Here is a 21569-nt window from a genome sequence, read left to right on the forward strand (position 1 = left end):
CCCATCTGGCAACGGCCGTCGTCGCGGCGGTCGACGCGGTGGGCGTCAGCAGCAGGAAACAAACGGCGCTCCAGGTGGAACCGCTCACCCTCCATAGCAGCAGCCGACTCCATGGTACGCCGCGCAAAATCCGTGGACCGACGTCGTGCACGCTTATTCCATGTCGGTTCCCTGTGCTCCTGCTCCCGGTCTCCTGGGACCCCGGCCCCCGTCTCATCAGGCGTTCTATGTTGCTCCAAAGCCGTACCTGGCGTCATATGACCCTCTCTCGCTCGGCCAGTCGGCGCAGCCAGGTGGGCTGTCGTCGCCCTTGACGTCCCAGCCCCAACTTCCGGCTCCTCCGCTTCCCCCTGCTCCCTGGGACCCGACCCTTCTTGCGGCGCTGCACTCCGCCCCTACACCGACAACCTACACTGGCGGTGGTGACTGGTACATGGATACCGGTGCTACGACTCACATGGCTGCTCATCCCGGTATCCTCCACACCTCCTATCCCATCAACACTTCTACTCGTATCACCGTCGGTGATGGTTCCTCTCTACCCATTACTCATATAGGACATGCTTCTTTTCCGTCCTCCTTCACACCACTTTCTATATCTAACATCTTAGTTTCACCCGACCTTATCAAAAAATTTGTTTCCGTTCGCTACTTTACACATGAAAATCCCATTACTCTTGAATTTGACGAGTTTGTTTTTTCTGTCAAGGACGCCCGTACCCGGATGGTGCTTCACCGATGTGACAGTCCTGAAGACATCTACCCGGTCGGCTCAACTGCCTCCTCCACCTCCGCCGCTCCTGTTTCCCTCGCCACCGGTGTGGATCTTTGGCACGCTCGGTTGGGTCATCCCAACCCAGCCCCCTTCTTCATATTCTTCACAATTTTTCTTGCACATGTAATAAGAACGAGAATCACTCTTGTCACGCTTGTCGTCTCGGCAAACATACTCCTCTCTTTTCGTCCTTCTTCTCATGTTGCATCATACACGTTTGAGTTAATTCATAGTGATGTGTGGACCTCTCATGTTGCAAGTAATACTATCTCATTATCCTTGATGATTTTTCGCACTATCTCATCATCCTTCTTCTCATGCGATGTGTGGACATCTTACTATCTCGTCATCCTTGATGATTTTTCGCACTTTGTGTGGACCTTTCCATTGCGGCGCAAGTCTGATGCCATCGCCACCATTGCTGCCTTTTATTCCTATGTATGTACGCAGTTTGGGCGTCCCATTCTTGCATTTCAAACACACAATGGGAAGGAGTTTGACAACCTGGATGTTCGTACTCTCCTCACCATACATGAGACGATATTTCGTCTCACTTGCCCCTACACTTCGCAGCAGAACGGTCGCGCTGAACGCATCCTTCGCACTCTTAACGATTGCGTTCGTACGCTTCTCTTCCATGCCAATGTGCCTCCGCGCTTCTGGCCTAACGCCCTCGCCACCGCATCCCTTCTCCTTAACATTCGACCTTGCCGTACTTGCGACAACTTTGCACCTCATCATCTTCTCTTCCATTCACCACCCTCTTACAATGAGCTTCGCATCTTCGACTGCCTCTGCTACCCTAGCATCGCCGTTACCGCACCACATAAGCTAGCCCCTCGCTCCCTCGCCTGCATCTTCCTTGGCTACCCACCCAACATCAAAGGATATCGATGTTATGATCCCATCTCCCACCGTGTCTTCACCTCGCGGCACGTTTACTTTGATGAGAAGGTGTTTCCATTTCAGCAGGTACCTGCAGCTGTCGCATCATCGCCGGCCACCGGTGGCCCTTCGACACCCCCTCTGGTGGCCGGTCTCGGTTGGCCCTTGGACCACCGCCAGGTTTCGACGCTCCTCGCGCCGTGGACCGGACTGCCGACCACGCTTCCTCGACAACCGTGGATTAGGACTCCAAGTCAGCCGTCTCCTCCGGAGCGGTAACCGATTCCTCAGTGGTCGGCTCCTCGCAGCCGGCCCATCTGCCGCCGGCTCCTCTGCAGCCGGCCCCTCCGCAGCCGGCCCCTCTGCAGCAGGCCACTCCACGGACGACCCCTCTGCAGATGGTTCTTCTATAGCCGGCTCCTCAGCAGCCGGCCCCTCCGCGTCCAGAAACTCTGCAGCCGGCCACCCAGCAGTCGGTCCCTTGGTAGCCGGCCCCTCTGCAGCCAGCCACCCATCAGCCGGCCCCCTGACGCGGGCTAGGCCGGTGTCCACTGATCGAGCCCGCGGTACTCCAGCGATGAGTACCTTCTTGCAGCATCCACCTCCGAACCGTCACCATTTCCTGTTTCCGTGCGGGCAGCCCTCCGTGATCCTCACTGGTTAGCCACGATGCAGGAAGAGTTTGACGCCCTTATTGACTTGTCATTGTGAATATTGATACTTTTTCACTTCTTTTCATCTTGCTGATATTAGTTAGAGCCCCTGCCCTTCTTTCAGAATTAATGTATTTTTCCACGGCTGATCATCAGGGCCTTTTTGGTTTCTGCAAATGCGGCAGCAAGTCGTGAGACTTGTCAATGGTCTACAGATTCGTCAAGCATCTCCATCCTTGATCCGACCACACGTGCAACTTGTCCACAGGTTAAGCAACAAGCGCATTTATTCGTGAATAGTGACTTGTTTAAGACAAGGAACTTCACGAGCCAGATGAACAGTCAAATATCTTCTCCGAAAATTGTTCAGTGTGCTCTCAACCCAAGTCCAACATAAATATCTTCAGAAGGACGAGAAAGCTTGTGTTTTTAGCCTCTGAAGTGGTAAAATGATATGCGTGGTCGACGAGGATTTTTGTTCACTTTATTGCAAATATCCCAGCGCGTATCTTTCAGATAGGAGAAAAGCGAAAGTGCAAGTATATGAATCCTTCATCACCGTGGCACTACATTCTGCAGATAAGAAGCGAATAAGGTGCACCTGCAACATGCGTAGACCTATAAATGCCTTGCGACATCTTCATCGCAGCAAATATGAAGTAAATACCATTACACAACACAAGAGAAGCAGAGAGGAGGAGCAAGAAGAAGATCGGCGGCGATGGAGTACGAGTACCAGTACAACAGTGGCGGCAGCTTCGGCAAGGAGAAGAGGCCTCCGGCAAAGAGGGGTCAGGTCAAGCTCCAGATGGTGAGGGCGCTGAGCAACCTCGTGTCCCCAAGCGGCGCTGCTGACGGCTCGAAGCAAGCCAATCGCAACAGCTTCAGAAGGGAAACAAGCTGAACAAAATACTACGTAGATGGGTATGGCGTGTGTCAGTGTGTGTGACAAGGTGTTGTTTTTCTTCTGAGGATTTTAGCAGGATAGTCTCCTTGTTTTTATAGGGTGAACCTGTTTGATCCACTGTACTGTTACTTGGCTTGAGTGGGGAATGAGGTTCAATGTTATATAGTTCAAACCTTGGGTGTGCATGACATCACGGTATGCTTGAGTACCTCATCTTTTTTTTCGAAAAGGGCAAGTACCTCATCTTTCAATTATCTAATCTCTCATGTTGTTGGAAGAGGCAGATTACAAATATGAAGTAAAAAGTTTCAAATACCTAATCTCTCACATTCTTTTTCTATCAACTATCTCTCTCTCTCTCTCCCCGCAAAAAAATCTATCTCTCTCTTACATTTTTTGAAGAGACAAAATGCAAATATGAAGTAAAAGGCTTCAGCTTTGGGTATTTTTTATTTTTTAAAATAAACCTGGGGTTCCAACCTAGGTCTCCAAGCTAAGAATCAATACAGTTCTTTTTGTTGAAGTGTATATATGAATTGCCGAGCCATTTTCATTAATGTGGATTTTCAATCGTGTTGGCTAGTGCATGAAGCATAAGATGGTATCAGAGCTTAAGGTCTTGAGTTTAAAATCTAGCTTTCATAATTTATCCAAAAGATTGCTAAGGCCTTGCATGAAGCTTTACAATTCCAGGCACGTCCATGAGTTTACAACAGAAGTAAACCCGGTTTAAATGTTCATCGGTTAAAGTACTAATTTTTCCTGATTCTAATCAAAGAAGATAATATTTGTTACTTCTAATTTGAACTCAAACCACAACACTTATTTTAGAATGGTAGAAGAAATTTAGAAGATCTCTCTTTGAAAAATATGATGTTTAACTTTAATACGGATTGGGTAAATGAAAAAGATGAAGCATAGCCATCTATAAGCTGTAAGTAAAGAATGATTGTGTACATACCTAGGCCCGTAGGCCGTTAGGTTTTGGTTTCCTTAAAAAATATGTAAGCAGGGAAAAAAAAGTAGAAAGCATTGTTGGTAATAGTTTTTCTTTTTCTCTTGGGATAAGTATATAACCTGATCTTTTCAAAGGTCCATTTTAATAAATACCTTCACATTTCTTTGAAAAGGTTGAAGTATTCATATATGGTGATTGTGTATCACAAGTTCACAACTCTTGTTAGCTGACTGCAACTTTAGAACATCTACACGTGCAATGGGCTAATTCGGTCCCTCAAACGCCAAGCCTTTGTCTTTCGTTCATCGGCGCAGTTGTAGCCATCCGCGGCTGGTGGAGTGTCTTGGTCATCTTCGGGGGAGGTGCATCTCTCGCCGTCGTCGTCGTTGTCGGAGTCGCAGAGGACGATGGGAACCTTCATGTGACGGACCGTCATGTCTTGCTCCCGCTTCAACTTGGCGACCCGAGCCGCCTCAGACGTTGCCTCCTTCACCTCGCGCTCCGACTGCTCAATAGCAAGTCGGAGCGCCTTGACGTTCTTCTGTTAGAGGCGACGAGCGTTTATCTTTGCCATCATGAGGGACCGGCGATACACCCATGCGGTGAGGCATTCGTCCTCGTCGTGCTCCACCTGCATCCCGTGGCGGCGGCGCGTGGACTGCTCTGCCGTTTCCCTCTCCCTTGTCCGCTGCCTCAAGCGAAAGGCGACGGGCACCTCCGATTCCTAAGTGCGTGTACGAGCTGACGATGCGAGCAATAGCACCCACTGTTGTCCCGTGTGGAGGAGCGGTCGGCGGGGAAGGATACGCCACGGGGGCGGTGTGGACTGCAATGTCCCGGTGGATCTGCGCGCAGGACACGAGGGTCAAGCTCCGCCGTCCATGTTGTGCCGACACGGGAGCTGCGGCTACCCTCCAAATCCGGAGATGTCACCGATGTCCACCTTGGACCGCTCCAACGCAATGCGGAGGGTCAGCTCCTTGTCATAGTCGAGGTCGGAGCCGAAGTCAGAGCCGCTGCAAGAGCTGAAGATCGAAGTGGATGGGATAGGAATCGAAGAGGGAGAGAAAAGAACGGATCGAGAGAGAGTGAGCTAGGATTCGGATCGAGACGTCCGGAGTGGGGTTTTTGTGTGGGACAATGGTGGGGTCGGTGATGAGTCAGTCAGGACGGGGCGGACACACCCGGGCTTGATCGGGTCGTCCCATATCCGACATAGATTTGGGCTAGATATGAGGGTACCGGTGAGGCGAAGCGTTTAAGATGGGTTTGAAAGGTCAGGTTGGATCGAGTTTTTGTAACCCATCACTGACCAGAAGGCCTAACCGGGCATTTGAGACGTATATGAGAGGTCCGGGTAGACGCTCTTATACTTTACACCAAGAAGAAAAATTCATATATGAATCTGCTGCTTGAACAAGAAGTTTGTGAGGTTTTTGTTTTCGTGCCTTGATGCTAAAATAGAATATCCGTCAAAACAAATATTTTGACATTGCAATAATGTAGGGATAAAGAGAATATCAGCTGGGCAAGTCGGCAAATGCATATTTTCAAGGTCCTAAAGAAAAGAGATACTGGTGTGGTACCTGAAAATTCTAGAATTTTGATCACACCGATATCCACTGGTAAGCGTTGTTCACGTGTAGACAGCGGCTTGTGACCACTATTCACTGTAACGGATCATATGGAATTGGCTTCTTTTTCTAGAGGTTATTGGATAATATGTTATGCTTTTTTTTTCAGGGGATGGACAATGCATTGTTGGTGTGAATGTAGGCGATATTTCGACTGAACTGGTAAAAAGTGAAAAGCAGCTAGTACGTTCAGTACACGAAGATATTAAGAAATGTTCTTGGATCCGCTCATAAGGGGATTTTTCTCATTTGCTCAGGTCCATATTATCAAAATTCTCTCTTGTTTCCGAGATTTGTGTTATGATACGCTTAATTTTATTTTCTTCTTGCAAAGTGTATTTTCATAATATTTCATCGTGTACCAAACAAAACATTGTTGTATTATTGTGTAGTTTGAAACAAGAAAAGAAAATTGGCGACACATTATGTAATGCTATAAAACAAGTCATTTTTTGTCAAAAACCCAAAAATATAGCACGAATCTCAAATCAATTATAGATGATGGATACATACATGCCTGGTCCTGATGGGGTGTAGGGGGCGACCGCTCCGGCCCCCCGAAACAGAGGGAACCGAGGTATGTGCACTTATGTTAAGCCTGATTGCCTGAATTTCGTCACAGCATAAAAATGCAATGTTGTGTGTCACGTTGTGTTGGACCCGGTCAAAATAGCTAGTGAACACCGTAACTGAACCTCCAGGATTCCAGCAATCCACACCTCCATCATCTTCGTAAGAGTCGCACGACCCTAGTAGATGCTTGAGACGTAATGATTTTTACATGATTTATCTAGTTACCTCCTGTTTTACCTAATCTCCCGATTACCTCGCGACGCCATCTCATTTGCCAACCGCACGGACTTATCGCTAACCGCGAGGCCATCACCTCGCTTCATCATAGTGCCTGCTGCTGCTAGGAACAGACCAGATGAACAACAACGAGGAGGCCACAGAAACGCATAGTGGTAGTCGGGAGTCTCCGTTGTTTATGCGGCCACACACGAACCCAGCAGAGAAGGTAGCCTACAAACCTATACCTTAATGATTTCTAAATAGTTACAGGTCACGACCGAGTTTTCATTATCAACTTTGCTATTTCCTTATTGCAACAGGACATTGATGACAATAGACTAACTGGACACTGTTAAGTAACGTATTATTGGGCTTTATGCATTTGTAATTTGTGAGTTCGACTTTACAATCGGTAAGATTTTATTAATTAATTTAGTATTTTTGTAGATTCCAGCAAGTTTTGAATTCCCAATTTTTTCTTTAAATTTTAAAACCTCATGTCACCTAGTAAAAGGCATGCATCCTGCAATTACAATTACCAGATGAGATTGCCAATGATGCATCCCAAAATGTTATATGATATTTCTATATACATATATAATTTGAGATGAATATTTCTATTGAGTGCACATGAAATAATATTTGATACATCTCATAAAAAATATATTGCTTATTATATATATCGTTGTTTATACTAAAGGCCCCCGAGTTATAGTGTTCGCCCCGGGCCCTCACCGGCCCTGGATACATACCCGATATATCCCGTGCATGCCGATGCAGAAGATGGACCAAGCATAGAATCCTGCCGCTGCCACTCTTGAAGTCGAGGTCAGTTGGGAGTATGTCGGTCGAGGGCGTCGTTCCGGCCGGGGCGCTCCCTTCGATCCATCTAGGGAAGGTTTGGAGCGTAGCCTCGCCTTCAAGCGTTGGGCTCGAGGGAGGTGTTTCCGTTGCCTCGAGCGTGGCCACCAAGTCGGTGCATGTCGTGAGACATTTAGATGCATTCGCTGTCATCGACCTGGTCACTGGGAGAGGTTCTGTCGTGCTCGCTCACCGTTTGCTCATGGTCGCTCTCTGGTCGCCCGCGCTAGCTCTCTGGTCACTCATGCTCCTCACCAGCAGAGCTACTCTCCGTCCTTCCAGACTTGTCCTTCGCTGACCAGGAGTTGGGCGGAGGTCATGGGCCACTCGTCGCGGCGTGTGTTGGTGCCGCCAAGGTCTCAATTCTGAATGTTGCAAGGATTCCAATGTTAGTGCCTTTTTGGTCTCTGCTTTGGAGTCCCAGTTTGCCCTATTGCGCATGGAGCTCCTTCAGGAGGTTGAGCTGCTCCGCATTGAGCTTTGCCATGTTGTTGCCAAGCTTCACGTTGTGTTGGATGTGCCTTTGCAACCCGAGCTTCAGGTTGGTTCCATTGGTGAGGAGGTTGATTGCTTCTTTGGAGAATTTTCTCGTCATGCTCTGTGTGCGGCGACGCCAACTGTCCATGGGAGAGCGGTCATCACCAAGGTCATGGCTCCAGTTCTGCAAATTATGCCTAAGCTTGAGGAGCTTTGTGGGGAATCATCTATGATGATATCAATGGATTGGGCTCATTTGAGTCCTTGGCGATGGCCATGACTTCCTCATCATCACCGTCAGAGTCTTGCCATCCGTCCACTGTTGTGGACTGTGGAGGCTTGGTTGGTTCAGTCACTCTCTTACCTATGGCCATTGGGCATGTGACATCTTTGAGTGGCGAGGTTGATGAGACAGGTGTGTCGGCACCTAACTCGGAGGCTTTGCCATGTGAGGAACTGGAGACGCCTGAGTCTATCGTGTGAGTGGTACCTGTGGTTGATGATATTGAGGTGGTCGGTATCTTGGCGTCTGATCATTTGGAGCCAAGCCAGCTACTTGCCTTTGTGGTGCCTGGAGGTTCCGATGTTGCGGTCACCCACCTGCACAAGACAATTGGGCAGGTTTCTGTGCGTGCCAAGGTCGATGAGATTCTCTTTTAGATAGAGGTTCATAGCTTGCTCAAACGTTTGGAGGCGGCTAGCCGTGGATCAGACAAGGCCATTGTGGGGGAGGCTCTCATGAGGAATGGAAAGAAGAGTGGCGCCACACAAAAGGCGTCTGCAACTACTTGATGAATGGTCATCGGTCTCTTGGGTTGTCCTTATGGTTTGGCTTGCCTTCGTGGGTTTGGTTGTGCTGAAATTTGGAGGTGGGCCTTAGGCCCATTAGAGAATTTCAGAAAAATCTCCAAGGGCCCATGTAGGTGGTGGCATGGCAAGGTGGTGGGAGTTTAGTCCCACCCCGCTAGTGGAGGAAAGTTTGGACCCCTTTATAAGGGTCTCTCTTCCACATGCTATTGGAGAGTGAGAAGAGAAGGTGCCCTCGCGCACTCCTCCTCCGCCGCCCGCCTCGCCACGACGCGGGAACGAGCCGAGCTCATACCTACGCGCTGCTGCCGCCGGCGACTCCGTCCCGTTTACCGCGTACACGGTCGACGGGAGAGCAGGCCTCCGAAACCTCGCCTCTCCGGTTCCTGTACGGGAGAGGGGCGATTAGGTTTTTGGGGAGCGATCACGCGACTGCTCGCCTCCGTCCGTCTGCTTCGTCTACGTCCGCGTCGCCCTCGTCATCGCCATGTCTTCACCAAGCGAAGTTGATCGTCTCCGCGAGGAAGCCGAGAAGAAGACGGCAGAGGATACTGCCGCCGCCGCCGCTGCTGCTACGGCCAACTGGCCGATTGGAGGGTATGACTCGTTTATCCTCATGTTCGTATTTATCCTAGCAGTACTACTTGTTTGCATAGATGTATCCACTATATGCGTAGTATGTGCTAGGTTAGCTCAAGATCAGTATGTCATTAGTCTAGTCAATGCCATGCTAGTTGTTATTTTGTGGATTAATGTACTCGGAAAATTGCCTATTTACTCAACAGTCCAAAAACCTAATGTCTGTAGGAATTTTTCGAGTAATGGTTTTGCTGCTGCACTGAAACCGGATAAGTTTACCGGTACTTTTTTCAAGCGTTGGCAAACGAGAACCACCTTATGGCTCACGGCTATGAACGTGTTCTGGGTAGCTGGTGTCACTCCTACGGAAACTATCACTCCTGAACAGGAGAAGATGTTTAAGGAGGCCACCGTCCTATTCCTTGGAGCAGTCATTAGCGTGATCGTAGATAAGCTGGTTGATGCATATTTACATATGCATGTTGCCAAGGACTTGTGGGAGGCGCTCGAATCTAAATTCGGGGCCACCGATGCTGGGAGTGAGATGTATGTTATGGAGCAGTTCCACGATTACAAGATGGTTGACAACCGTTCTGTATTGGAACAAGCTCATGAGATAATATGCATAGCTAAGAAACTTGAGGTTCTTAAGTGCAATTTGCCGGGCAAGTTTGTCGCGGGCTGTATAATTGCTAAGCTCCCTAATTCCTGGAGGAACTTTGCTACTACTCTGAAACATCAGAGGCGTGAGTTCTCAGTAGAGGACATCATCGGCCATCTGAGTGTTGAGCAGAACTCGAGAGCAAAGGACTCCAATGGAAAAGCGGTGGAAAGCTCTTCTGCTGCCAATATGGTACATCAGAGGAACTTCAATTCTCACAAGCCCAAGGGAAAGAACTCTGTCCAACAGAATACCGACTTCAAGAAGAAGGGGAAGAAGCCCTTCAAGAAGAATAAGAAGGGAGATGGCTGCTATACTTGTGGTTCAGAGGAACATTGGGCGAACAAATGCCCAAACAAGTACAAGAAGCCGGCGCAGGACTCCAAGTCTGCAAACATGATTGTGGGCAACAATGAAAGTGGTGCATCTGGGTACGGTAATTTACTTACTGTATTTACAGTCTGTCAGTCCACCGATTGGTGGGTGGACACGGGTGCAAATATTCATGTGTGTGCTGACTTATCATTGTTCTCTTCTTATCAGGCCACCGGTCACGGGTCCGTATTGATGGGGAATGGCGCGAGTGCTTCTGTTCTTGGTGTTGGCACGGTCGATCTGAAGTTTACTTCGGGAAGGATCGTGCAGCTGAAGAACGTGCAGCATGTCCCCGCCATCAAGAAGAATCTCGTTAGTGGCTCCCTTCTGTGTAGAGAAGGGTTTAAGTTGGTGTTCGAGTCTAATAAAGTAGTAGTTACGAAATATGGACTTTTCGTTGGAAAAGGTTATGAATGCGGAGGTCTGTTCCGCCTTTCTCTAGCAGATTTTTGTAATAAAGTCGTGAACAATATTCATTCGAGTGTTAATGAATCTGAAGTTTGGCATTCATGTCTTTGTCACATAACTTTCGGTGTTATGTCGCGGCTAGCAAAACTGAATTTAATCCCAACTTTCACTTTAGCCAAAGGTTCTAAGTGCCACTCGTGTGTGCAAGCAAAGCAACCTCGCAAGCCTCACAAGGCTGTAGAGGAGAGACACTTGGCACCATTAGAACTCATACATTCTGATCTTTGTGAGATGAATGGTGTGTTGACTAAAGGTGGAAAGAAATACTTCATGACATTGATAGATGATTCCACTAGATTTTGCTATGTGTATCTGTTAAATACTAAAGATGAGGCTCTACACTACTTTAAAATCTATAAGGCAGAAGTTGAGAATCAACTTGAAAATAAAATTAAACGAGTCCGGTCTGATCGTGGTGGAGAGTACTTCTCAAACGAATTTGATTCATTTTGTGCGGAACACGGCATTATTCATGAGAGGACGCCTCCCTATTCACCCCAGTCAAACGGGGTTGCCGAGCGGAAAAACCGTACTCTAACTGATTTGGTTAACGCCATGTTAGATACATCGGGTTTATCCAAGGCATGGTGGGGGGAGGCTATATTGACCGCGTGTCATGTCCTGGATAAAGTTCCTACAAAAGATAATGAGGTCACTCCCTACGAGGAGTGGTCGAAGAGAAGGACGACATTCTCGTACTTACGTACTTGGGGCTGCTTGGCGAAAGTCAATGTACCGATTCCCAAGAAGCGTAAGCTTGGAGCAAAGACTGTGGATTGCGTTAATTTGGGATACGCTAAGAATAGCGTAGGCTATAGATTTCTAGTAGTGAAATCTGAGGTACCTGACGTGAAGGTCGGTACAATAATGGAGTCGAGGGATGCTACATTCTTTGAGGATATATTTCCCATGAGAGATATGCAAAGCACTTCTAGACATGAATCTGAGATAACTCCTGAGGCTGCCATTCCTATGGAATATTATGAACAAACACATGATGAAAATCCTGAGGAGGATGACGAGGAAGCCCGTGGTAGGGGCAAGAGACAAAGGACTGCAAAGACCTTTGGTGATGATTTCTTCGTATACCTCGTGGATGATAATCCCACTTCTATTTCAGAAGCGTATGCTTCTCCAGATGCTGATTACTGGAAAGCTGCGGTCCGTAGCGAGATGGATTCCATCATGGCTAACGGGACATGGGAAATCACTGATCGTCCCTATGGTTGCAAACCATTGGGATGCAAGTGGGTGTTCAAAAAGAAGCTTAGGCCCGATGGTACGATTGAAAAGTACAAGGCTAGGCTTGTGGCCAAGGGCTATGCCCAAAAAGAAGAGGAAGATTTCTTCGATACTTATTCACCTGTGGCTAGACTGACCACCATTAGAGTACTACTCTCATTGGCGGCCTCTCATGGTCTTCTGGTTCATCAAATGGACGTTAAGACGGCTTTCCTGAATGGAGAGCTAAATGAGGAAATCTATATGCAACAGCCAGATGGCTTTGTGATAGAAGGTCAGGAAGGAAAGGTGTGTAAGTTGCTGAAATCTTTATATGGTCTGAGACAAGCACCTAAGCAATGGCATGAGAAGTTTAATACAACTCTGACATCTGTTGGCTTCGTTGTTAATGAAGCTGACAAATGTGTATACTATCGCCATGGTGGGGGCGAAGGAGTTATATTGTGCTTGTATGTTGATGACATACTGATATTTGGAACCAACCTCAAAGTAATTGAGGAGGTTAAGTCTTTTCTGTCTCAAAACTTTGAGATGAAGGACCTTGGGGTGGCTGATGTTATCTTGAACATCAAGCTGTTGAGAGATGATGAGGGTGGGATTACACTTCTGCAATCCCACTATGTTGATAAGATTTTGAGTCGCTTTGGATATTCAGACTGCAAAATTTGTCAAACACCATATGATCCTAGTGTGCTTATTCGAAAGTTTAAAGGCACAGCTATAGATCAATTGAGATTCTCTCAAATTATCGGTTCACTTATGTACCTAGCTAGCGCAACGAGGCCTGACATCGCGTTTGCTGTGAGCAAACTTAGCCGGTTTGTTGCAAACCCGGGCGATGTTCATTGGCGTGTTGTTGAAAGAATTATGCGCTACTTGAAAGGTACTGTCAACCACGGGCTTCACTATACGGGATTCCCATCGGTACTTGAAGGGTATAGTGATGCGAATTGGATCTCTGATGCTGATGAGATGAAGGCCACTACTGGGTATATGTTTACTCTTGGGGGTGGTGCTGTTTCCTGGAAGTCTTGCAAGCAAACGATCTTAACAAGATCGACAATGGAAGCAGAATTAACAGCATTAGACACATCTGGTGTCGAAGCAGAATTTCTTCAAGATCTTTTGATGGACTTACCTGTGGTTGAGAAGCCGGTTCCGGCTATCCTTATGAACTGCGATAATCAGACGGTTATTGTTAAAGTGAAGAGTTCAAAGGACAATATGAATTCCAACAAACATATAAGAATGAGACTGAAGTATGTCAGACGTTTGAGAAACTCCGGAGTGATAGCGTTGGATTATATCCAAACGGCTAAGAATCTGGCAGATCCCTTTACTAAAGGGCTATCACGTGTTGTGATAGATAGTGCATCGAGGGAGATGGGTATGAGACCCACATGAGTTGCCATGGTAGTAACCCAACCTATATGATCGGAGATCCCGTGAAGTAGGACCTGGGAAAACAAGCCAGTGGTGAACTGAGGAGAGTAACTTTACTAACCCACTCCGTTGGAGATGCAATACTCTTGGATACTGTATGGTAGGATGACTACTGTCTTAATGTGTTCTAAAGCTTATATGTAAGCAAGATGCTGTCCTACAGAGCGATCTTTGGAGGAACACACCTATATGAGCTTGACTGCTGGTCACAGTCTATGAGGTTTGGGTGATCTCTAGTAAACTCATGAATAGGCCAGGAGTGTGACTAATATGCTCCACCCGAGGGGTCACCTTCGGCAGTCTAGTACTAGTAAGACTTGTGGTGAAGCTCTTTTACGCCAAGCTGACAATTCAAGGCATAGTCCATTGTTCAGTTGTAAAGGAGTGTAGCTACTTGTTCTAGGTGAAGCTCAACCTTAATAGGTCTTCACTGAAATGCTGGTATATTAAAACAGTGATTGGAACGAGGGAACACGATGTGCCCTTGAGATCTGGTGGGGGATTGTTGAAACTTGGAGCTGGGCCTTAGGCCCATTAGAGAATTTCAGAAAAATCTCCAAGGGCCCATGTAGGTGGTGGCATGGCAAGGTGGTGGGAGTTTAGTCCCACCCCGCTAGTGGAGGAGAGTTTGGACCCCTTTATAAGGGTCTCTCTTCCACATGCTATTGGAGAGTGAGAAGAGAAGGTGCCCTCGCGCACTCCTCCTCCGCCGCCCGCCTCGCCACGCCACGCCTCGCCTCGCCTCGTCACGACGCGACGCGACGCGACGCGGGAATGAGCCGAGCCGAGCTCATACCTACGCGCTTATTTTTGCCGGTCAGGAACGGAGAATACGTAACGGACAAGGAACGATCCGAGACGTCGGATCGTGGCTGTTACCGACTCGGACGTGGGCTTGGCCCACGTCTCTCCACCCAGCCGCCTTTATAAGCACGCGATCGCCTACCCTAGCCGTCACGAGAATCAGATCACATCTGCCTCACGCCTTCGTTCCTTGACTGCTGCTGCCGCCGGCGATTCCGTCCCGTTTACCGCGTACACGGTCGACGGGAGAGCAGGCCTCCGAAACCTCGCATCTCCGGTTCCTGTACGGGAGAGGGGCGATTAGGTTTTTGGGGAGCGATCACGCGACTGCTCGCCTCCGTCCGTCTGCTTCGTCTACGTCCGCGTCGCCCTCGTCATCGCCATGTCTTCACCAAGCGAAGCTGATCGTCTCCGCGAGGAAGCCGAGAAGAAGACGGCAGAGGATACTGCCGCCGCCGCCGCTGCTGCTGCTACGGCCAACTGGCCGGTTGGAGGGTATGACTCGTTTATCCTCATGTTCGTATTTATCCTAGCAGTACTACTTGTTTGCATAGATGTATCCACTATATGCGTAGTATGTGCTAGGTTAGCTCAAGATCAGTATGTCATTAGTCCAGTCAATGCCATGCTAGTTGTTATTTTGTGGATTAATGTACTCGGAAAATTGCCTATTTACTCAACAGGTTGTAGACGTGTTCTTCGGTCGAGTTACCATCGTTGAGTTTGTCTTATGTGTTGGGTATGGTTGAAGGGCTAATCATGTGTTTATGGGATTGCATGCTCTCTGAGTAGTCTACATATGGTTGGTTTGTACCAGTTTTCATTCAGTTTTCTATTAATTAACTCGGCAATTTTCTTCTGCTTAATTAATCGATGAGGCAAATCTTTTGCCTTCGTTTCAAAAAATATATATATCCTGTGCATGGTAGAGAAATCACTCTCGCAATTTGTCCACAAGTGAGGCAGCAATGTAGGGGCGTAACATAAACCTATTTATTAATGAACAGCAACTTGGTTAACACAAGAAACTCCATGAACCAGATAAATAGGCAACTTTCCATGTAAACTTCTGTTTTCCTTTCATGAGCCTCCTAAATTCACTCATATCTCTTCCGCAAAAGAATAGTGCTTCAACTGGAATGCTAGTTGACCATGTGCAGTTCATTAGAGCCTTCTGGCTTCTCAGTGGTAAAACGAGAGGTGTGCCCTCAAGTTCTATAGAAATACCCGCAGAAGCCAAGCTGTGTTTTGGCCTCTTGAGTGGTGAAACGAGAGGTATTGCCCTCAAAAGTCAAATCCCGCAGAAGTGTCTTCGCAAGGAACACTGTGTTATGCTCTATATTTCACTGCCGCGTGGAGGACCAAAATTGGCACACACAGCCCCGGAATTTATGCAATTTGCGTGTATCTGTCAGGTGGCAGAAAAGCAAATGTACAAGTATCTGAATCCTTATCGCCTTGGAACTTTATTCCTGAAGATAGAGGCGAATATAATAATGCACAGACAATAAGATGGACGCACGTATAGCCAACTGATGCAGGCAGCATTCATGCAGCTATAAATACGTCCTTCCTGCAATCCTGCATGCTCATCCTTCCTCAAGTGAGCACTTAGCTTGGGCACACAATACACACCACAAAAGAAGCAAAGAGGAGCAAGAAGAAGATTGAAGGAGATGGAGTACGACTACCAGTACAGCAATGGTGGAAGCTTCGCCAAGGAGAAGAGGCCCCCGGTGAAGAGGGGTCAGGTGAAGATCCAGATAGCGAGGGCGCTGAGCAACCTCGTGTCTCCCAGCGGCGCTGTTGATGGCTCGAAGCAAGCGAATCGTAAAAGCTTCAGCAGGGAAACAAGCTACACCTGACCGAAAAAAGTTATATGGTGCGTGTGACAAAGTGGTGTAATTACCAGCTGTGTCTCTTTTGAGGATTTTAGCAGAGGGTCTCTCAGTTTAATATGTACTGACCGTCTGTTTGATCCACTATACTGTAACTTGGCCTGAGTGGAAACGAAAGGAAGTTCCACGTGATAGATGTACAAACTTTGGGTATACTAGTAAAAATGCCCGTGCGTTGCACCGGGTTAGATTGTCGATTTTCGGATCAAGAATTTTGTATTTGAATCCTCTCCCCTTATGTCCTTCGTCAACATGTAGTTGAACTTTGCACCGTCATTGAAGTGCAAGTAGATATCTAAACATACGACAAACCATTATAACAACTACTCCCTCCGTTTTTAAATATAAGTCTTTTTAAAAATTCTAATAAGGGACTACATACAAAGCAAAATGAGTGAATCTATATTATAATGTATGTCTATATATATTCATACGTTGTTTTCGTAACGGCTTCAAGCTGAATATTGCCATTCACGTAAGTATGGTGGCTGGTGAGTATGCATATGGATGAATGACTTGGAGGAGATCACATGAAGCTGGCAAATATGGACAGAGATATTTAACCTTCTGTATTCCATCTTGTAACTCTTTTCATATGTGGACAGATTGGATGGTAGTCAATAACTCATTGTGCATACCAAGTAAACAGTAGGTAGCTATGTGTAACAGAGTGCTCTATAGTGTGGATACTCTAGTCATCTCTCTGGCAGGATTTTATGCATGGAGATATGACAGTGAGTACCTTGTATGATAGGACATGAAGGAATCCTGAAACCTTACTGTATTGGTCAGAGAAAGTATGGTCAGGTGGAACAATCTTGCACTATGTGATGTATCGCTAATGTTCACTCTAAGCCTTTTTCTCAGTTACAAGTCATTTTCTCTTAGATTGCCTTGCACACACTGAAATTTATTTTGGTTTAATCGACTATAGCATCACAAATGCACTCTCTTGTTTGAAGATATTTACGCATTTTTCCTGATTTCTGTCAGGGGAAACCTGGTTGTCAGAAGGCAGCCATTTATTCCATGTATCCTTTCAGTTTCTGATGCGGCAGCGATAGCTCGAAAACCATTCAAACCTCCGTGTGGAAATGGATACAGTGAAAATAGTGAGCTTCTTGCTCGGCGCCTTTCAGCCCGTAAAAGATTTGTCCCGTGGGGTTCAATACAACCATTTGCAGTTCCAAACAATCTTCAGCAGCTGCCTATCATTGCTAGTGATGATTCCTCAGAGAAAGAGGAACCTCTTCCACCTGGCATAGATCAATTAATTTTGTGGCAACCCGAGGAATGTGACAAAGAGAATAACAATTTTACTGCAATTGAAGTTGATCATCTGCTTGTACGTTACCTTCATCCTCAACAAAGGTAATATATTATCCTGTTAATGTTTTTCCTATATTCATTTTCTACATGCTTAATTGTTTGAAGTGAACCCTCTATTTTATGGTATCCCCATGATAATTATAATCAGCATTAACTTTGTGCAGAACATGTACTCTTTGTAAGTTGTAGACATTCACATATAGATACCACATATTGCACTGTAGGTTCATTTTTAGGCTAAGCAGGTGCAAACAATAACTAAAAATGCTGATTTCTTCTGAATCTTTGAGATGAAGAAAGTAAATCACATGATTGTGTTGTAATGCAGGGAAGGAGTTTAGTTTATGTTTGATTGTGTCTCTGGGTTGCTAAGTGATGATGGAATCGTTGGATGCATTTTAGTTGATGACATGGGGTAATAAGCTGGAACAATTCATGCCCTCCCTCTTGTCCATTTTTATACTTTGATGTAAATACATAATGCTTCTGTCTTTCAATCCTTTTATTTAGTCACTGACTTGCTGTTACATAAAGCCACTTCTGACGCTTCTTTGTATTTTCCAGATCGGGGAAGACTTTACAGTCGATAACTTTACTAATGCTTGTCTTTCAATCCTTTTATTTAGTCACTGACTTGCTGTTACATAAAGCTACTTCTGACACTTCTTTGTTGGGGAAGACTTTACAGTCGTTAACTTTACTATATACCCTTCTCGCTCAAGGCTTTGAGGGTAAGCCAATGGTTAAAAGGGTTGTCATTGTAACCCCCACAAGCCTAGTTAGCAACTGGGAATCTGAGATAAGTAAATGGTTAAAAGGAAAAGTGCACCTGCTTGCCCTGTGTGAAAGCACACGTGCTGATGTTCTTTTTGGAATAGGAAGTTTCTTAAAGCCCTTGAGCCATCTTCAGGTTTTCTTTTACTCAAACTCTTCTCTTTTCTGCTATTTTCTATTAGCATGCTTACTAATTGCAATCAGAATTGTGTGTTCATGACAATGTCTGGTGAATTTATATGTTTGGATTGTAAACAGGTACTCATCATATCTTACGAGACCTTTCGCATGCATTCGTCAAAATTTGAAATACCAGGAAGCTGTGACCTTCTCATATGTGATGAGGCTCACAGGTTAAAAAATATTCAGACACTAACAAACAAGGTATATCAGTTTGCCAATTTAGTTGCCTTTCATACATACATGAGTAGTTTGTAATTAAGTTCATCTCCGATTTTGCTCTGCCTGAACTCACCAAAACACTTGATGCATCAGTCACTCGCGGCCCTTCCTTGTACACGGCGTATCCTGTTATCAGGTACCCCAATGCAGGTAGGTTTTTGCTTTCCCATTCTTTCCCATATTGTAGCTGGAACCATTGTTTTGAATTTTGATATATTCATTTTCCTCTGCAGAATGATTTGGAAGAGTTCTTTTCAATGGTAAATTTTACAAATCCAGGAGTTCTGGGGGATGCCGCATATTTTCGCCGATATTACGAGGGTGTTTGTTTCCAGGGACTTATTGGTTTTGGGACTTAAAAAAGTCCCTATAAGTCCCACCTAAACCAAACACTAGGGACTTATTGGGACTTATTATGGTTAATTGTGACTTATGAAATAAGACTCTCTAATAGGAGCTTATTGGGACTTATTCTGGTCCCATTACGCTCGCACCGCCCTGCCCCGATCGCTCAGGACTCCAGGACGCTCGCACCGCCCGCCGCCGGCTTCCCCAATCGCCGTCGGCCGCCCGCCCCGTCGCCGCCCGGCCGCCGGCCCGCCCAGTCGCCGCCCCGCCGCCCGCCCGCCCGCCCAGTCGCCGTTCGCCCCGTCGCCGCCCGGCCGCCGCCCCGCCCAGTCGCCGCCCCGCCGCCCGCCCGCCCACCCAGTCGCCGCCGCCGCGCCGCCCGCCCGCCCCGTCGCCGCCCCGCCCAGTCGCCGCCCGGCCGCCCCGCCGCCCGCCCGCCCAGTCGTCGCCGCCCCGCCGCCCGCCCGCCCAGTCGCCGCCCGCCCGCCCAGTCATCGCCCGCCCCGTCGCCGCCCGGCCGCCACCCCGCCCCGTCGCCGCCCGGCCGCCGCCTCGTCTCCCTCGGTTGCCGCCTCGTCACCGCTGCAGTTCATCTTTTCTGCAGGTTCAACATGAACTTATAAGTCACTGTAAACAAACAGGTAGGGACTCGGGACTTATAAGTCCCTGTAAACAAACAGGTAGGGACTTATGACTTATAAGTTGGGACTTAAAAAAGTCCTAGGACTTATGAAACAAACAGGGCCTATGAAATATGTACTTTTTATTAAAATCACAAGTTACAGTGCTAAATATTATCAGTTACAACTATTCATTAACAGATAGTGGTGTTCTCAGATATTTGTTATTCAAGTTTCTTTGTGTGTTGTGCACCTAAAATCATGTGTTATTCCTTTTAATTGCATCCTATCTTCCTTTCCTCTGTATTTAACTCTAACATTATCTGCCCCTAACTGAAGGCACCAATAATTCGTGGAAGAGAACTCACAGCAACTGCAGAAGAAAAGAAGTTGGGATCCGAGAGATCTCTTATTCCCTCCTTCACAACTTCAGCGGGAATGACCTCACCTTGGGCGCCTCGCCGGCGCCGCTCTCTTCCACTGCCGATGCCTCTGGTGAGGCAGCCATACTCTCCTGTGCCTGCACACCTTCAGCTCCATAGCCTCCAACTGCAGCTGTTGTGTAGTAGTCTGATGCCATGATCCTGTCCAGCTTAGCCCTCACCGCAGCATCTACAGCCAAAAGGCACAGGTTTCAGTCAGCAATCACTTCCAACCAAACCAAGCAACAAATCTACTACTACATCAACAACACTCACAAGTAACAGAGGAGCCAGGGTGGATGGGCTCGTCGGCACGGGCGAGCCATAAGCGGGCATGGTGTGCACAGGCCTGGAGCGCGTCGCGGTGGGAGACGCCGACCGCGGAAGCAGGGCGAGCCGCGGCGAGGGCGGCCACAGCGGACACGACGTCGAGGTCGCCCTCCACGAGCAGGTCCACGGTGTCGTCCCCGACGCAGTCGTAGGTGATGCAGCTGCTCCGCTCGTGCTCGCGCGCGGCCATGGTGGCGATGAAGTCGCTCTGCGGCTTGACGTCGAAGAGGGCGCCGAAGTAGACGAGCGTGAGGAGGTCCTGGACGGACGAATCGGAGCCGGAGGCGGACGGGGCGGGGGCGGGGGCGGGGGGACGGAGACGAATACCTCCTCGGCGACGGCGACGGCGAGCGGGGCGCGGAGGTGCTCGAGCTCATCGATGACGGCGGCGAGGGTGGGCTTGGAGCGCATCACCTCCTTCTGCTCCTGGTTGAGCGTCCTGCCGGCGGAGACGGCCTCATCCATCTGCGCGATACCTACTGGAGAAGATAGAACAAAGGAGTGCGGGTGGGATTCACGCAAAACGCAGGGGTTAATTTGCAAAACTGAAACGTTTTCTCAGATACCACTTAAAAAGGGACCGCGGGTTGAATAGCCGAAAACAGAAGGACTTTTTTGCAAAACAGCCCGACGTACGACAGAAGCTATCCGTGCTTTATTAGTAGGTAAAGATAAAGATATACTCCTACATGCATGAAGGTGTCCGTGTGGACTACTTCATCTTTTAATTATCTCTCTTAGTTTGTTAGAAGAGTTAAAAAATGCAAATATCATTTGAGAAGCTCCACTTAGGGCTTTTCTAAAGAATGGTATTTCTTTGTAAAGTTTTGGTATTTCAGACAAATTTCAATTAAACACGAGGCTTTACAGAGAAAAATACCCCTGTTCCAAGCAGGAGCATGGTTTTTTCCATGGAAGAATTGATCACTTAGTGATTGACATATCCCTCTATTCAAAAAATGAGCATAATTCTAAAAAAGATGATAATTCTTAATTTAGCAGACATCTCATTAAATAATACCAACCCACTTCCCATCATTGTTCCGGATAAACGAAACCATCGGCAAAGAGGAAGGACATCACCCTACTAGGGACGGCGCCGACGACCATCAACGATCTTCACTT

At 47.4% G+C, this 21569-nt stretch overlaps 3 protein-coding genes across 3 annotated transcripts; 2 read left to right on the top strand and 1 right to left on the bottom strand.

Annotated features, from left to right (window-relative positions):
- Nucleotides 1-2978: 2978 nt before the first annotated feature.
- LOC123414718 lies at nt 2979-3433 on the top strand. The gene has a single exon (XM_045106676.1). It carries the CDS (start codon nt 3035-3037, stop codon nt 3215-3217), a length of 183 nt encoding a protein of 60 aa, XP_044962611.1. The 5' UTR covers nt 2979-3034; the 3' UTR covers nt 3218-3433.
- Nucleotides 3434-15917: 12484 nt separating this feature from the next.
- Nucleotides 15918-16416, top strand: LOC123414734. The gene has a single exon (XM_045106677.1). It carries the CDS (start codon nt 15998-16000, stop codon nt 16184-16186), a length of 189 nt encoding a protein of 62 aa, XP_044962612.1. The 5' UTR covers nt 15918-15997; the 3' UTR covers nt 16187-16416.
- A 3697-nt stretch (nt 16417-20113) lies between these two features.
- On the bottom strand, nt 20114-20749 carry LOC123400704. The gene is made up of 2 exons (XM_045094663.1): nt 20391-20749; nt 20114-20304 (listed from the first exon to the last, which is right to left on the bottom strand). Exons 1-2 carry the CDS (start codon nt 20632-20634, stop codon nt 20114-20116), a joined length of 435 nt encoding a protein of 144 aa, XP_044950598.1. The 5' UTR covers nt 20635-20749.
- Between the last annotated feature and the right edge of the window lie 820 nt (nt 20750-21569).

Source organism: Hordeum vulgare, chromosome 1H (assembly GCF_904849725.1).
Source record: "Hordeum vulgare subsp. vulgare chromosome 1H, MorexV3_pseudomolecules_assembly, whole genome shotgun sequence".
Lineage (NCBI taxonomy): Eukaryota > Viridiplantae > Streptophyta > Magnoliopsida > Poales > Poaceae > Hordeum > Hordeum vulgare.

Bases quoted from the DNA above. Each gene is read 5' to 3' on its own strand.
- LOC123414718 (XM_045106676.1), top strand. From the start codon at position 3,035: ATGGAGTACGAGTACCAGTACAACAGTGGCGGCAGCTTCGGCAAGGAG.
- LOC123400704 (XM_045094663.1), bottom strand. From the start codon at position 20,634: ATGGCCGCGCGCGAGCACGAGCGGAGCAGCTGCATCACCTACGACTGC. The intron at 20,305-20,390 runs GTGAGTGTTGTT...TTTTGGCTGTAG, and splicing joins CCCTGGCTCCTCTGTTACTT to ATGCTGCGGTGAGGGCTAAG.
- LOC123414734 (XM_045106677.1), top strand. From the start codon at position 15,998: ATGGAGTACGACTACCAGTACAGCAATGGTGGAAGCTTCGCCAAGGAG.